At 55.4% G+C, this 13,388-nt stretch overlaps 1 protein-coding gene across 5 annotated transcripts in view; it reads right to left on the reverse strand.

Moving 5' to 3' along the window:
- EFR3B (EFR3 homolog B) overlaps nucleotides 1-13,388 on the reverse strand; it is an 88,207-nt gene that overhangs the window by 8,002 nt on the left and 66,817 nt on the right. For 3 of the 5 annotated variants that reach the window (XM_021087771.1, XM_021087770.1, XM_021087769.1), the window contains exons 10-20: nucleotides 13,224-13,385; nucleotides 12,344-12,455; nucleotides 11,781-11,958; nucleotides 9,620-9,792; nucleotides 8,800-8,875; nucleotides 8,174-8,335; nucleotides 6,850-6,981; nucleotides 4,713-4,780; nucleotides 3,525-3,652; nucleotides 2,593-2,684; nucleotides 378-426 (exon numbers count right to left, since the gene is read on the reverse strand). In XM_021087771.1, the coding sequence (XP_020943430.1) occupies nucleotides 378-426; nucleotides 2,593-2,684; nucleotides 3,525-3,652; nucleotides 4,713-4,780; nucleotides 6,850-6,981; nucleotides 8,174-8,335; nucleotides 8,800-8,875; nucleotides 9,620-9,792; nucleotides 11,781-11,958; nucleotides 12,344-12,455; nucleotides 13,224-13,385 (1,332 nt within the window). The remainder of the gene's footprint in view (nucleotides 1-377; nucleotides 427-2,592; nucleotides 2,685-3,524; nucleotides 3,653-4,712; nucleotides 4,781-6,849; nucleotides 6,982-8,173; nucleotides 8,336-8,799; nucleotides 8,876-9,619; nucleotides 9,793-11,780; nucleotides 11,959-12,343; nucleotides 12,456-13,223; nucleotides 13,386-13,388) is intronic. The other 2 variants (XM_021087772.1, XM_021087773.1) reach the window with 1 other exon arrangement.

Consider the following 13,388-nt stretch of genomic DNA (forward strand, 5'->3'; position numbering starts at 1 on the left):
TTGTGGGTTCGATCCCTGGCCTCCCTCAGTGGGTCAAGGATCTGGCGTTGCCGTGAGCTGTGCTGTGGTGTTGGACGAAGATGCAGCTCCAATCCCGTGTGGCTGTGATCTAGGCTGGGAGCTACAGCTCCGATTCAACCCCTGGCCTGGGAACCTCCATGTGCTGTGGATGCGGTCCTAAAAAGCAAAAAAATTAAATAAATAAAAAATAAATAATTACAGCTTTGGTAGCCGTGAAGAGTTTAGATGAAGCCCCCAGCCTCTTGCCCTGCCCCTGACACCAGTGCTAAATCTCCCTCAGGAGGACAGCAGAGGAGGCGCCCATGGGCCCCCCCGGGGACCCAGCCCCGCCCTCCGCTCCCGGGCCTCCTGCTCACCAATGGCCTTCTTCAGCGTCTCATAGGTGATCTCCTCGGCTGGCACTCGCTGAGGGAGAAGGAAAGAAGGGCTCAGAAAGGCGGAGGCAGCCTCGGCTTCCTCAGTTACCTGGCAGCCCCTTCATTTCTCAGAAGAATGTCCTGATGGGCAGAAACTCCCTCTGGACACCCCCATTCTCACCAGGAACTCTGGAAGCTCCCGGGCAGGCAGGGAGCCTCTCAGTGCAGGAGAGAGAGCGGGGAGGGGAGGCTAGTCCAAGTCTCACCTGGAAGGACCCAGCCTCCCCACCCCTTCCCCCAGCTGGTCCCCTAAACCCTCTGGGAGGAAAACACGGTAATTCAAAGGCTTCTTCGGAGAACCTAACAAAATATTTAAAGCCAGAGGAGGCAGTTAGCAAATGCAATCTCCTATGAACCTTTCAAGAACTGAGCAACATTTTTGAAGACTTCCACTATTAAATTATCCACCACGGTGATCTGAGAATTCAAGGTCAGACAGGCTGCAGTTGGTGCAAGGACCTGGTCACAGCATCACAGTCTTCTGCAGCATTCATGAGAGGAGGAGGAACATAGTAAGACCCAAAGAAGTGTGCTTCACTGATGTGTGGCCTTAGATCAGATGCTGAAAAGAGTGAAGGAGGTTGGACTAAATTTCAGGGATTCTCCACGAGACGACGAGCCCCTCGATCTCCTCATATTCTACCACTGAAATGTAATATTAAGTGCAAGAGACAGACAAGGAGAGACTGAATTCATTGATATTGTAGGAGAAACTGTCCCAAGAAAAAGGTAGAAAGGAGAGACCCCGGCCGTGGTGACTAAGCAAAAGCTAGCCAACAACCCCAACCACCCCTCCCCACACACCTGCTTCTGCAAACTTGTTTCCGCATCTACTACTGTGCCTGACCTCGCTCCGGTCCGACCAGCCAAGCATGGACCGGGAAGAGGTAGCCCATAAAAGCCTGTGAAACCCTTCTTCGGGGCTCAGACTCTGGAGATCGGTCTCCTTTAAGCCCGCCAGCGTAATAAGCCTGAGTTCTCCAACTCTCCGAGTGCTCACTTGGTTTCTCGCCGGGTAAAAGAGCTGATACCCTGCAGCCACAGAGCTGCTGGAGCTGGTACACTACAGCCACAGGGCTGTCACTAGAGCTGGTATACTACAGCTACAGGGCTGTCGCCAGAGCTGATACGCTGTGGCGCAGGGCTGCTGGGCAGCTGCCGTAACAATATGAAGTTCAAGAGGTGATATAAGTCAGGCTAGAGGCTCCCTTTAGGGAGGGGGGTGCAGAGGCGGGGCTTCTGGATGAGACAACATTTTAGCCCCTGATCCAGGGAATCACAGATGGGAATGACCCCAGCAGGCCTTTCGAGACTGATTTTTATAACATCGTGGGAGTGTATGGGGGATAGAAATTATTTTTTTCAGATGGAAATGTCTAGGATACATATAATAAGAGTCAGTAAGAAAGAAGGACTTGGAGTTCCCGTCGTGGCGCAGTGGTTAACGAATCCGACTAGGAACCATGAGGTTGCGGGTTCGATCCCTGCCCTTGCTCAGTGGGTTAACGATCCGGCGTTGCCGTGAGCTGTGGTGTAGGTTGCAGACGCGGCTCGGATCCCGCGTTGCTGTGGCTCTGGCGTAGGCCGGTGGCTACAGCTCCGATTCAACCCCTAGCCTGGGAATCTCCATATGCCGCGGGAGCGGCCCAAGAAATAGCAACAATAACAACAACAACAAAAAGACAAAAAGACAAAAAAAAAAAAAAAAAGAAAGAAGGACTTGAGAAATGTACTTGCCACACAACCTTAAATGTGTGGTGGGGTTAAGGGAGCCTGGATCCTGGAGAATGACTGCACAGGAGGTGGGAGCAGCCCCCTCCCCTAGGGACGCAGGTGGGCATTACCAGGACAGAGGACCAAGAATGGGACACACGGGAGTTCCCTTCATGGTGCAGCGGAAATGAATCCGACTAGAATCCATGAGGATGCGGGTTTGATCCCTAGCCTCGCTCAGTGGGTTAGGGATCCGGTGTTGCTGTGAGCTGTGGTGTAGGTCGCAGACACAGCTCGGATCCCACCGTTGCTGTGGCTGTGGTGTACGCCTGCAGCTGTAGCTCCGATTCCATCCCTAGCCTGGGAACTTCCATATGCCGAGGGTGTGGCCCTAAAAAAGCAATGGGAAAAAAGAAAAAAAGAAAAAGAATGGGACACTCACCTCCTCCTTCTCTGGGCTGTTCCTAGATTCCACCTCCACTTGCAGAGAAATGGTCTCTCCAATGCTCTTCCTCTTGGATAAGCGATCCTCGTCTAGGAAAGCAGAATTCCCTGCCCTTGGAGAGGGGTCGAGCCAGGATCATGTCCCCAGCCCCATCTCCCGACCCTCTTGCCTTGGCCTGGACCACAGTTCTTGCAGGGCTCAGGGGGAGCGTACATACTGAGGCTCTACCGGGAGTTTATGGAGGGCTGTGAGCCTTCTCTGCCCATCTTAGGGGGGCAAGTCTTTGTTGTTGTTGTTGTTTCGTTTTGTTTTTTGTTTTGCTTTTTAGGGCTGCACCTGCAGCATATGGAGATTCCCAGGCTAGGGGTCCAATCGGAGCTATAGCTATATGCCGGAGCCACAGCCACGCCAGATCCAAGCTGTGTCTGCAACCTATACCACAGCAGCGCCAGATCCTTAACCCACTGAGCGAGGCCAGGGATCGAACCTACATCCTCATGGCTCCTAGTCGGGTTCACTAACCGCTGAGCCATGAAGGGAACTCTGGGAGGGTATTGTTAATATCCCTGTTTTACAGACAAGGCACCTGAGACACAGCTGCCAAAGGATTCATCTGAGATTGTTCAGGAAGTAAGTTGCAGGAGTTCCCACTGAGGGGCAATGGGATGGGTGCCGGTGTCTCAGGAGCACTGGGACACAGGTTTGATCCCCAGCCCAGCACAGCCGGTTAAGGATCTGGTGTTGCCACAGCTGCAGCCGAGGCTGCAAGTGCGGCTCTGATCTGATCCCTGGCCAGGAACTCCATGTGCCGTCTCTCTCAGCTCTTGTGCAACATCCAAGGTGCCAGGGAAGGTGACCGAAGGACCCACACGCTCCTTCCATTTAGGCCGAGAAGAGCCAGGGGCAAGCGGGGCAGTGGGAGCTCATACCCGTCAGCTGAGGGATGTAGGGCAGGCAGAGCCGGTCTGCGTTGTATCCACTGCCCCCCAGGACCTCACTGATCTTGCTCTGGCGGAAGAGAAGTTCGATCACCACTCCGTCAAGGTTCTGAGACAGCCTGGGAGACAGAGGGGGGAAGCGGCAGGTGAGCCGCAGGGGTGAATGGGCTGATTGGCTCATGACCTGCCTTATCATAAAAGTAAGGCTCATTCACAAAACCTCGGACACGGAAGCCAAAGGAAGAAATGAGCCACAGTCCCGCCTTCCAGAGAGAACCGCATTTACCCCTGGGCCAGAATCCCTCACCACACACACATCTGCGCACACACGCAAACATCTCCCCAGCCCCCCACGTCCTGTTCTGGGACCTGCTTTATTTACCTGTTTTAGTCACTTATTACAGAGCGAATATTTCACTGGAACTATTCTTCCAAAACATGTGGATGAGCTACCAGGTGTCTATGATGTGGATGGGCCATAGTTTATAAGGCTATCTCCTCTCGCGGGATATTTTGTTTTTTTTCAGGATATCTTTTCCTTTTTTTAAAAAAAAATATTTAAAAAAATTTTTATTTTTAGGGCTTCACCTGCAGCATATGGAAGTTCCCAGACTAGGGGAGGGATCAGAGCTGCAGCTTTCCGCCTACACCACAGCCACAGCAAGTCGGGATGTGAGCCTCATCTGCAAACTACATCACAGCTCACGGCAACACGGGATCCTTAACCCACTGAGCGAGGCCAGGGAGGCAACCTGCATCCTCAGAGATACTAGTCGGGTTCTTAACCCCCTGAGCCACAACGGGAACTCCAGGATATCTTTTCCACGACTTCCCGTGATGCCGAGGTGGTTCTGGCTCACAGACTACAGCTGAGAAGACCACCTGGGTGGATGACAGCGACTTGTCTGGAGGGACCGCTCCTGGATGCGTTCGCAAGGGCCTGGCCAGAGTTCCCAGAGGCTACATCCCATCCTCTATAGCACAACACACTGACATGGCTCACGGCGTGGATTATGGGCACGTGAGGGGATCAAACCTGACCCAGGACTTCTGGGCAACAGGAAGGGTCCCCTTCTGCCCTTGAGCTCATAGAAGCCCAAGTCCCTGGCTCCAGACCGACCCCCATCCTGGCTCAGCAGCCTTGAGGGTCCCTGGCCACGTCCCCCGTGTGCTCCTCACCTGGGCCTCTCCACAAACACGTCCTCGGGCAGCATGTAGGGAGCCTCTTTCTTCCTGGTCTCAATCACCTGTGGTTCGGGAGGAATCGCGGGAAGAGCTGGGCTCAGCAGGGAGGGGGCTCCCGCCACCCCAGGGCTTCCCCCCTCCCACCCACTCTCTGGCGGAGCACCCCTCAGCTGGGCTTCAGAGGGAGAAACTCAGACACACAGGGTCCCTCGGGGCCGCCCGAGAAGCCCAGGAGGGCGGCTCAAGCTGCCTCCAGTGACACACACGCCTTGAGGGGCCTCCAAACGCAGGATGCTCTCCAAGCGAGTTCAGTTGCCTGCTCTTGTGTCTCATTTCTGTTTTCTATTTAAACATGAAAAAGGGAGCAGAGGTCGCCCTGCCCCCCAAACTCAAGTGCCCTCTTAAGACATCCTGATGGGGGGTGACACGGTGCGTTTCCCTCAGCATCCTGTGCAAACTTCTGACAGGAAGGGTGACAGGTACGAGGATGGTGGGGCGTGGGAGGACAGCTCGCATGCAAGTATGTGCAGGAGGCGGGGAAGCCACGATGCTGCTATTTTTACTGACAAGCATGTCGGGGCGCTGTCTTTCCTGCCCTCCCGGATCAGCTCAGAGGCGGGGAAGATCCTGCCTGGTTCAGGCTGGCTCTGGTACAGCAATGGCACACCCTCTTCCATGCCCCCCAGCCAGCCCAGGCCAGCAGAGACCAGAGCTTTCTTGTTCAGATTTTTTTGTTGTTGTTAGCGTATTTTATCCTACATATTGTATCATTCCACGCAGACACAGTTCAGTATGTTTTAATATGTCCCTTTGCAATGACTGAGAACATTTGATTATAGACTGGGAAGAAGAGAATCCCAAGGCGTACTTGATCATTTATTTATTTATTGACTTGGATTTTTAGGGCCGCGCCTGCGGCATATGGGAGTTCCCCGGCTAGGGGCTGAATTGGAGCTGCAGCTGCCAGCCTACACCACAGCCACCGTAACTCGGGATCCGAGCCACATCTGGGACTTATACCACAGCTCACAGCAATGCCAGATCCTTAACCCACTGAGCGAGGCCAGGGACGGAACCTGCGTCCTCATGGATACTGGTTGGGCTTGTAACCTGCTAAGCCACAACGGGAACTCTCACATAATTGATAATTTAACTAGGCATGAGGGAAGCATGGCGATTAGACAGAAAGGGGTCTGTATATATATATATATTGTGGCAGCAGCTTGAAGTGGGATCTCAGCTCCCGGACCAGGGTTCGAACCCAGCCCGCGGGGTGAAAGTGCCGAGTCCTAACACCAGACCACCAGGAAAGTAATCTACCCTGCCCATGTGTTTTTAGACACAGATACTAATATACGTAGGAGTGAAACACCATGATGGCTGAGGGTTGTCTGAACATATTTCAGCAAAGGAAAAGAAAAAGGAAAAGGGACAGATGAAGCGAATGTGGAGAAATTCTCATAACTGTTTAACCTGCCTGATAGCTACGCCTGCTAGTGCCCTGCTCTCACTGCTTTTGTGATATTTGAAAACTTTCATAATAACAACACCTTTTTTTTTTTTTTTTTGTCTTTTTAGGGCCGCACCCACGGCATATGGAGGTTCCCAGGTTAGGGGTCGAATTAGAGCTATAGCTGCTGGCCTACACCACAGCCACACCAACCCCAGATCCAAGCTGTGTCTGCGACCTACACCACAGCTCACAGGCAATGCAGGATCCTTAACCCACTGAGTGAGGCCAGGGATTGAACCTGCGTCCTCATGGATGCCAGTCGGATTCGTTTCTGTTCAGCCACGATGGAAACTCCACAAAACCTTTTCTTACAGTAGGTTTTGTTCCCGATGACCCGAGGGGTGTGTGTATGTGCACTTCCAGGAGTTGGGGAGGCAGAGGGGCTGGAGGCAGGCTGGGGAGGGGTTCCGGATACTGCTCGAGTCTCCCCCTGCCCTGCTCTGTCAGGTCGCACAGAAGGCGATCCCACCACTGCTTATTTCTCACTGTCACCAGTTCTCAAGCCAGCATGCTCTTCCACGCCTGGACTAAGCCCGGGGCTCACGCACTCAAGACAAGTTGTCCTGGGGAACCCAATTCGAGGGCCTCCCGCGCTCTCAGGGTCATGCGGACACCAACCTCGTGGATGTGCTGGCAGAAGGCAGGCACCGTTGTGAGTTGGCTGATGAGGTTCAGGTAGGCGGCGCCCAGCGCGTAGAGGGCACAGCGGTTGTAAACAGGCAAATTCTCTTCATTGACCTGGGCCACGTCCTGTGCAACAGAGCGACCGTGGGACTTTAGAATTCGCAGCTTATACGAGTGCCCCAACCATGCCCAGCCTCCTTTAGAGAGGGCCCACCATGCCTGGCGGAGCCTTTTGCAGCATCTGCCCTATCACTTCCTGGGGGCGGAAGTCATCCTCATTAAAGCTGAAGCAAACGGTTGCTAGAACAATCCACGAGCTGGAGGCTCATAAATACTCCAGGAGAGAGGCCACGCGCTCAAGGCCTCTCTCTGCAGTTTGGGCTGTAGGGACCTCCATGTCCAACCCCTCATGAATCCCGCCTCTGGGATGCTCTCCGCTTCACTACAGACCTTGGGTGCATCTTAGAGGCCTGGGCTGACGTGCTCAGCTGGGTTCCTATGTGCAACTGACGGAGTTGTGAGAATTACTAGAGGACCAGGACATAAAGGAATCTCCGGTTCTAGAGATGTGACTATCGTAGCCTCTGGGTTGGGCTTGCAGGACTTAGCATCATCAAGCAACGAGTCAAAGAGTCTCCACATTCAAGATACGATGGCCACTTAGCTTCAGGACCCTGAGGCCCTGGCCTTTGAGGCCTAAGGACCCCCCACCCTCAATTCCCAGCAACCCAGGACGTGCATTTCCACCCAGGCAGACAGACCTGAGAAGTCTAACGTCCTAGCTAGTGCCACACTGGTTGCCTAAGAGTCACACGGGTGGGGGGGCTTGTTGAATCTCCAGGTCCCCGAGCTTGGGGACAAAATTAGGAATATCCATTTTCGGCAAGGGCTTAGGGCGATTCTGAAAGCACAGCCAGGTTTGGGAACCAGGTGATCTTTAGACAGGCAGGTTTGTTTCAGGATCCCTCTGGGCTTAGGAACCCCGTCTGGGTAGCTCTTGGAGCCCCATTCAGACCTCGCAAGAGACCTAAACTCCTAGGGGTGAAGAGATATTTTTGAAAGCCCCTGTTCCCTGGGTCTCCTTTAGCCTGAGGATGGGTCGGGCCATGAATGGAGCAGCCTTTGGTGGTTCCCCAAACAGGACCCCGGTTTGTAGTCTTCATGGAGGCACAGCCAACCAGAGGGGCAATATTTCCGGGCTCCAAAACAGCTGTTAAGCGGTGGCTATTTGGCCCCCTCATTCGTGCTGGGCCAAACAGGTCCCCTCCCCCGATCCCAGCCCCCATGTCCCCTGGGTCCTGCCCCCGGCGGGCCCCACCTGAACAGCCAGCACCAGGCGGATCAGGTCCACCACCACCTCCTCGTTGGCCAGCTCGATGCTGATGAGCGCCAGCAAGCCGTACAGCGCCTCGTAGTGCTTCTGGATGTTCGTCTCCTCCTTACAGCTCAGGTAGATGTGTCTGTAGAGCTGCTGGGAGTGCTGGAGAGGGGGGGCAAGGGTGGGGGCAAGGCCACGGCGGGCACGGTGGGGGCCGGCGGGGCAAGGAGATGGGAAAGTGGTCCGAAGGGGGCGGCACGGCTGTGTACCCCACCTCTGCCCTCAGGGACAGGAGGCCTTTAAAACAGACCCCGGTGGAATCGCACACGTGCAGGAGTACATGCTTACGGAAGGTGGGTCCAGGGAAACCAGCAGCAAAAGCTGCAGCCCAGATCCCGTTTTAGGGGGACACATCCAAGGGGGGGTCCTCACTCTGGCTTGATGATAAATAGGACCCAGGGGCTTGATCCCCTAGAGGGCTCGGCTGGTGGTCCTGACTAAACAGCCCAAGAGGAGGAAGCAGGCTCTGGGGACACGGTCAGTGGGAACTCAGGGGCTGGAAGGCTGGGATCTGCAGGGTCGGGCCCGCCCGGGGGTCACCGTGTCTTAAGGTCACGCTTGCTAACCTTCTTCATGAAGATGGTGTCCTGTCGGGAGCACTTGTCCACTTTCAGCTTCAGGACAGAGATGTCACTGAGGGTGCTGGGAACGGACGTCAGGGGCCACCTTAGCCCTTGTGTGAAGCCAGCCAGAGCGCAGGTGGTTTCACCGGGCTTTATCCCAGTGTCATTGGTGGTACCAGCGCCGCCCTGTGTTCCTCCAGCCCTATTTCTTTCCTTTCTTTCTTTTCTTTCTTTCTGTCTGTCTGTCTGTCTTTTTAGGGACGCACTTGCGGCATATGAAAGTTCCCAGGCTAGGGGTTGAATTGCAACTGCAGCTGCCGGCCTACACCACAGCCATAGCAATGCGGGATCTGTGCTGCGTCTGTGACCTACACCACACTCATGGCAATGCCGGATCCTTAAACCCGTTGAGCGAGGCCAGGGATCAAACCCATATCCCCATGGATACTAGTCAAGTTCACTACGCTAAGCCATGATGGGGCCTCCGCTCTAGCCCAGGTTCCACTCTCCCCCTAGTTCTCAAGTTCCTGTCTCTTTTTCTTCAATGCCGACCCAGATTATTCCTTCCCTCCCTTCAAGCCCCCCAGGCTCTACTGATAACCTTCCCGACCCCAGAGCTCCCTTCGGTATCTCCTCTCTACCTCCCAACTCGCCAGCCCGTCCCCTGCTCCCAGACACAAGTGGCCTTTCAGTTTCTCCTTCCCTTGCAGGACCCCAGGGTCCACGTCCATGACCGGCTCCCTGGTGGGTCCCCTTGGGGATCCTCCCCCCTGAGTGTGCAGCCCCCGTCACACATCACCTGGAGGGGAGACCCCGAGGTCACCTGATGGTAGAGAACTTGTGCCGGTTGCCGTGACGGTCAATGAAACTGATGAGAATCTCTAGAACGAAGAGTCGGATCTCTGCATCCTCCATGAGGACGGTGGAGAGAAGGCGGTCCAGGAAGTTGCTGGGCAGAGCTGACATCATGTTGTTGCACTGGAAACCGGTGGACACCTGCCAGGGGGCCCCGGAGAACGTGCTTAGGAAGACCAGCCCTCTCGGCAGAGGTGGGCAGAAGGCGGAGCGGCCAGCAGAAGTTGGGTCCGAGGCAACCATTCTCTCTGAACGTCCTGAAGCCCGGTTCCCCCGTCCTCTGCCTTACGCAGCTTTTAGGAACCCTCCAAAAACTACCTGTGCAACCTGCTCAGCCTGGCTTAGCTGAGTGGCTGGGGACAGTATGCAGGCACATTTAGTGGTTCAAAGCAAGCAAAGAACAAGCGCTAGAGGGAAGCAGGAGCCCGAGAGCCTCTGAATGTGATGTTCCAGCCCCTCGGGGCACAACCGATGCCCATTCGCCAGGAACAACAGGAGCCCAAACAGTCACAAAGAAATGGAGAGACAGTGGAAGAACTTCTGGCAGGGCCAAGGAATCAGAACCCAGGGACATGGCAACAGCCAAAGAGCACACAAAGCATCTGCTTACACCTGCTTTGGCCTGGCCACAGTGGGGCTCTTGTGACTAGAGCCAGCTGGCAGAAACAGACACCGCATCCGTGATGTCGTCAAAGCAATGAAAGGCAGCCAAATACATATACTGTTAAGTCCATATTGCAAAACAAGGCCTTTGATGATTCAGCAGGCCCCTGAGGCTCTAGTGAAGCCTGGTGGCATCAACAGGAATGTTCACCGAAGGGGGATGTATATGAGTGTACCCCAAACCGTCACTTCGGTAAGAGGCCGGGTACAAATGAATGAGGGTGAACTCAGCTAGAAATGGCAGGTGCACACGGAGCAAGGAGGTGACCAGAGGGGGGCAGTATCAGCGGGAAAAGCCTTTACAAAAATAGAGCGACATGGGAAGTTTCTGTGTAGCACAGCAGGGTAAGGACCTGGTGTCACCGCAGCTAGGGCACAGGCCACAACTGTGGCTTGGGTTCGTCCCCTGGCCTGGGAACTTCCACATGCCATGTGCATGGCCCAAAAAACTAGAGTGACCTGAAAGGTGTGGTCTGGGGAGAGGGAGAAAGGGGTGAGCAGGAGGGAGGGGGCTGCACAGAGCAGCACGGGCAGAACAGAGGCAGGTGACATGGGGGCTCAGGGGACTGTGGACCTTCCAATCTTAGTCTGAAAAGACTTTGAAATCTGGATGCACATCAATTAGAAACAGATTTACTTTTTTTTTTTTTTTTTTTGTCTTTTTAGTGCTGCACCCGAGGCATATGGAAGTTCCCAGGCTAGGGGTTGAATCAGAGTTGCAGCTGCCGGCCAGCACCACAGCCACAGCAAGGCAGGATCCAAGCTGCAGCAACACTGGATCCTGAACCCACTGAGCTGAGGCCAGGGATCGAACCTGCATCCTCATGGATACTAGTCAGGTTCTTAACCGGCTGAGCCATGACGGGAACTCCCAGATTTACTCTTTAACAAGGAGTAACACTTGGGGAACAACATGTCTAGAAAATCCGTCTTGGTTGTATTTATGACAGGTGAGAAGGGAGGGAGCAACTATGAGAATAATCTAGTTTCGTGATGTCCAGAGCTCAGGCCAGGCTGGTGCTAACAAATGCAGATTCCAGGGCCTCCCTCAGACTGATGGCTCAAAATCTCTATGGAATTTATATATTAAACACGGTCATGGCAATGGCACTTGAGAACAATAAATCTAGATTCCAGGGATGGCTGGAAAAATGGAAAGAAGATGAATGGCTAAAAAAAAAAAAAAATCCTGATAAAGGGAAAGATGGTGGCTGGGAGACGACTGAGGTGGTCCCAAGGGCCAAGGGAGAAGCAGGTGGAAGGGGAGGTACTTGGAGGGAAAAGGGCAGGAACCAGCAGATTCTGTCTCAATACCAAGATAATGTTTGAGAGACAAGGCCATCAGCAGCTGAGAAGGTACCTTTGTGCAAGTTAGAAACAGGTGTTCTGCCTCGACGACCCAGCCCTGGGGGGACCTAGGCTGGTTAGTGAGTGGGACATGGGTTGGATTTCAGCCCCCTACTCACCCCTTTGGCTGGACATGTTTGTGCAGTGCGCAACATGCGCAACTGCATGCGGTAGCCTTCTCTTAGTTCCTCGGAGGGCGTGCCTCCTGTGGAGGCAGAGCGGGAGTGCGGGCAGGAGAGGCTCACCTGAAGGAGCGATTTCAGCAGCATAATCTGGGTCAGCCGGTTCCTGTTCTCCCTGTAGACGGGGACGGGGACGCAGACACCAGGATGGTGATAAGGGGAAGACCCACCCTTGCCACCCGATTCGCCCTCATGATTAGATCCCCGTGACGCTTATCCTGCTGGGGTGCCCAGGTCGGTGACTTCCAGAGCCGGATGCGGACCAGGTTGCGAATGGCTCCCCCCAAGGGAGGCTGTTATTGGGGGGACAGCCTGAGGAATTGCTGTGGGAGGCCCGCTAAAGGCTGCCCAGGGCCTGGAGAGCAGCCTGAGGGAAGCCAGGGAGTTCAGACCCAGGAACGTGGAGGTGGCGAAGGGAGGGGGCTGGAAAATGTGGGAAGGGGAGCCTGGGGCGCACCTAGGCTGGGCGAGGAAGGGGGAGGAAGGCGCCGCGGACTCACCCGGTCCTCCCCGTCTCCATGGGGTGGTGCAGGGAAGGCAGGGGAACCTTGCTCATGATGAAGAGAATCACCTCCGAGCGCTGGTAGGTGGGCAACGTGCTGGCGAAGGAGCCTGGGGTGGGGGCACGGAGGAGCGGGTTGGCCCAGGGGAGGCCACAGCTGCGGGTCTCGGCTCAGCCTTTCAGCTGAACCAACTACCGTGACGAGGGCCGCCTGCTTCTCTACCGAGACGATAAAGACCCAGAGGGAGACACCAGGATGACGGCAGAGAACCTTCCAGGCTCCCAGAGGACCTTTCCAGGCTCCTGGCCCGTCACTTGTTATTTCAGAGGCTGTGGTTAAGCTCTCGGGATGGAGAGGGGACGCTCCAGCGGTGCCAGGACAGGAAGGCCCTGAGAGTGACAAGCCCTCACCTGCGTGCGGTGGCGTCACAGCCCCACCCCCCGCACGTCCCTGGGGCAACCCCACGGCCTTCCGCTGCCTCCTTCCTTCCTCCCCTCTTCCTCTCTCCCACCTCCCCTCCAATCGCCCAAATGTGGCAGCATCAGGCAGCCCTAAGGGGGAACTGGGCTGCAGGAAGATGGCACCTCTCTTGGCCTGAGATCTGAACCCCAGCCTGAGAAACCCAGGGAGATGGTTCTGCGACCTCACTCAGGCTGGCCCAGGCCACTCTGAGAGCGGTGTGCACCGTGGTCGGACTCCACTTTCCCCAGTGTCCACGAAGAACACGATCGGAGTGGGTGGCAATCCTACATCTCCTGGACTGACGTCTTTGCAGGGGTGGCACCCCCCCCCAGGCTCCTCCACCCCGCCCCCAGCTCCCCCCCACCCGGGGCGGTTCCTGGCCCGGGCCCCGCCCCCTGCCCCGCCCCACGCGTACCTATCGTCTTGATGACCGCCTCCTGGAACATGCGCTCTTCGTGCTCCTTGATGATCTTGGTGCCGAGGCTGATGGCCCCGTCGTAGCTCCCGGTCAGGGCGTAGTCGATGCTGAGCCGAAGCTGCCTCAGCAGAGTGTTGAACATCTCCAGCACCGTGGGTCCTG

The sequence above is a fragment of the Sus scrofa genome, chromosome 3 (assembly GCF_000003025.6).
Source record: "Sus scrofa isolate TJ Tabasco breed Duroc chromosome 3, Sscrofa11.1, whole genome shotgun sequence".
Classification (NCBI taxonomy): Eukaryota; Metazoa; Chordata; class Mammalia; order Artiodactyla; family Suidae; genus Sus; species Sus scrofa.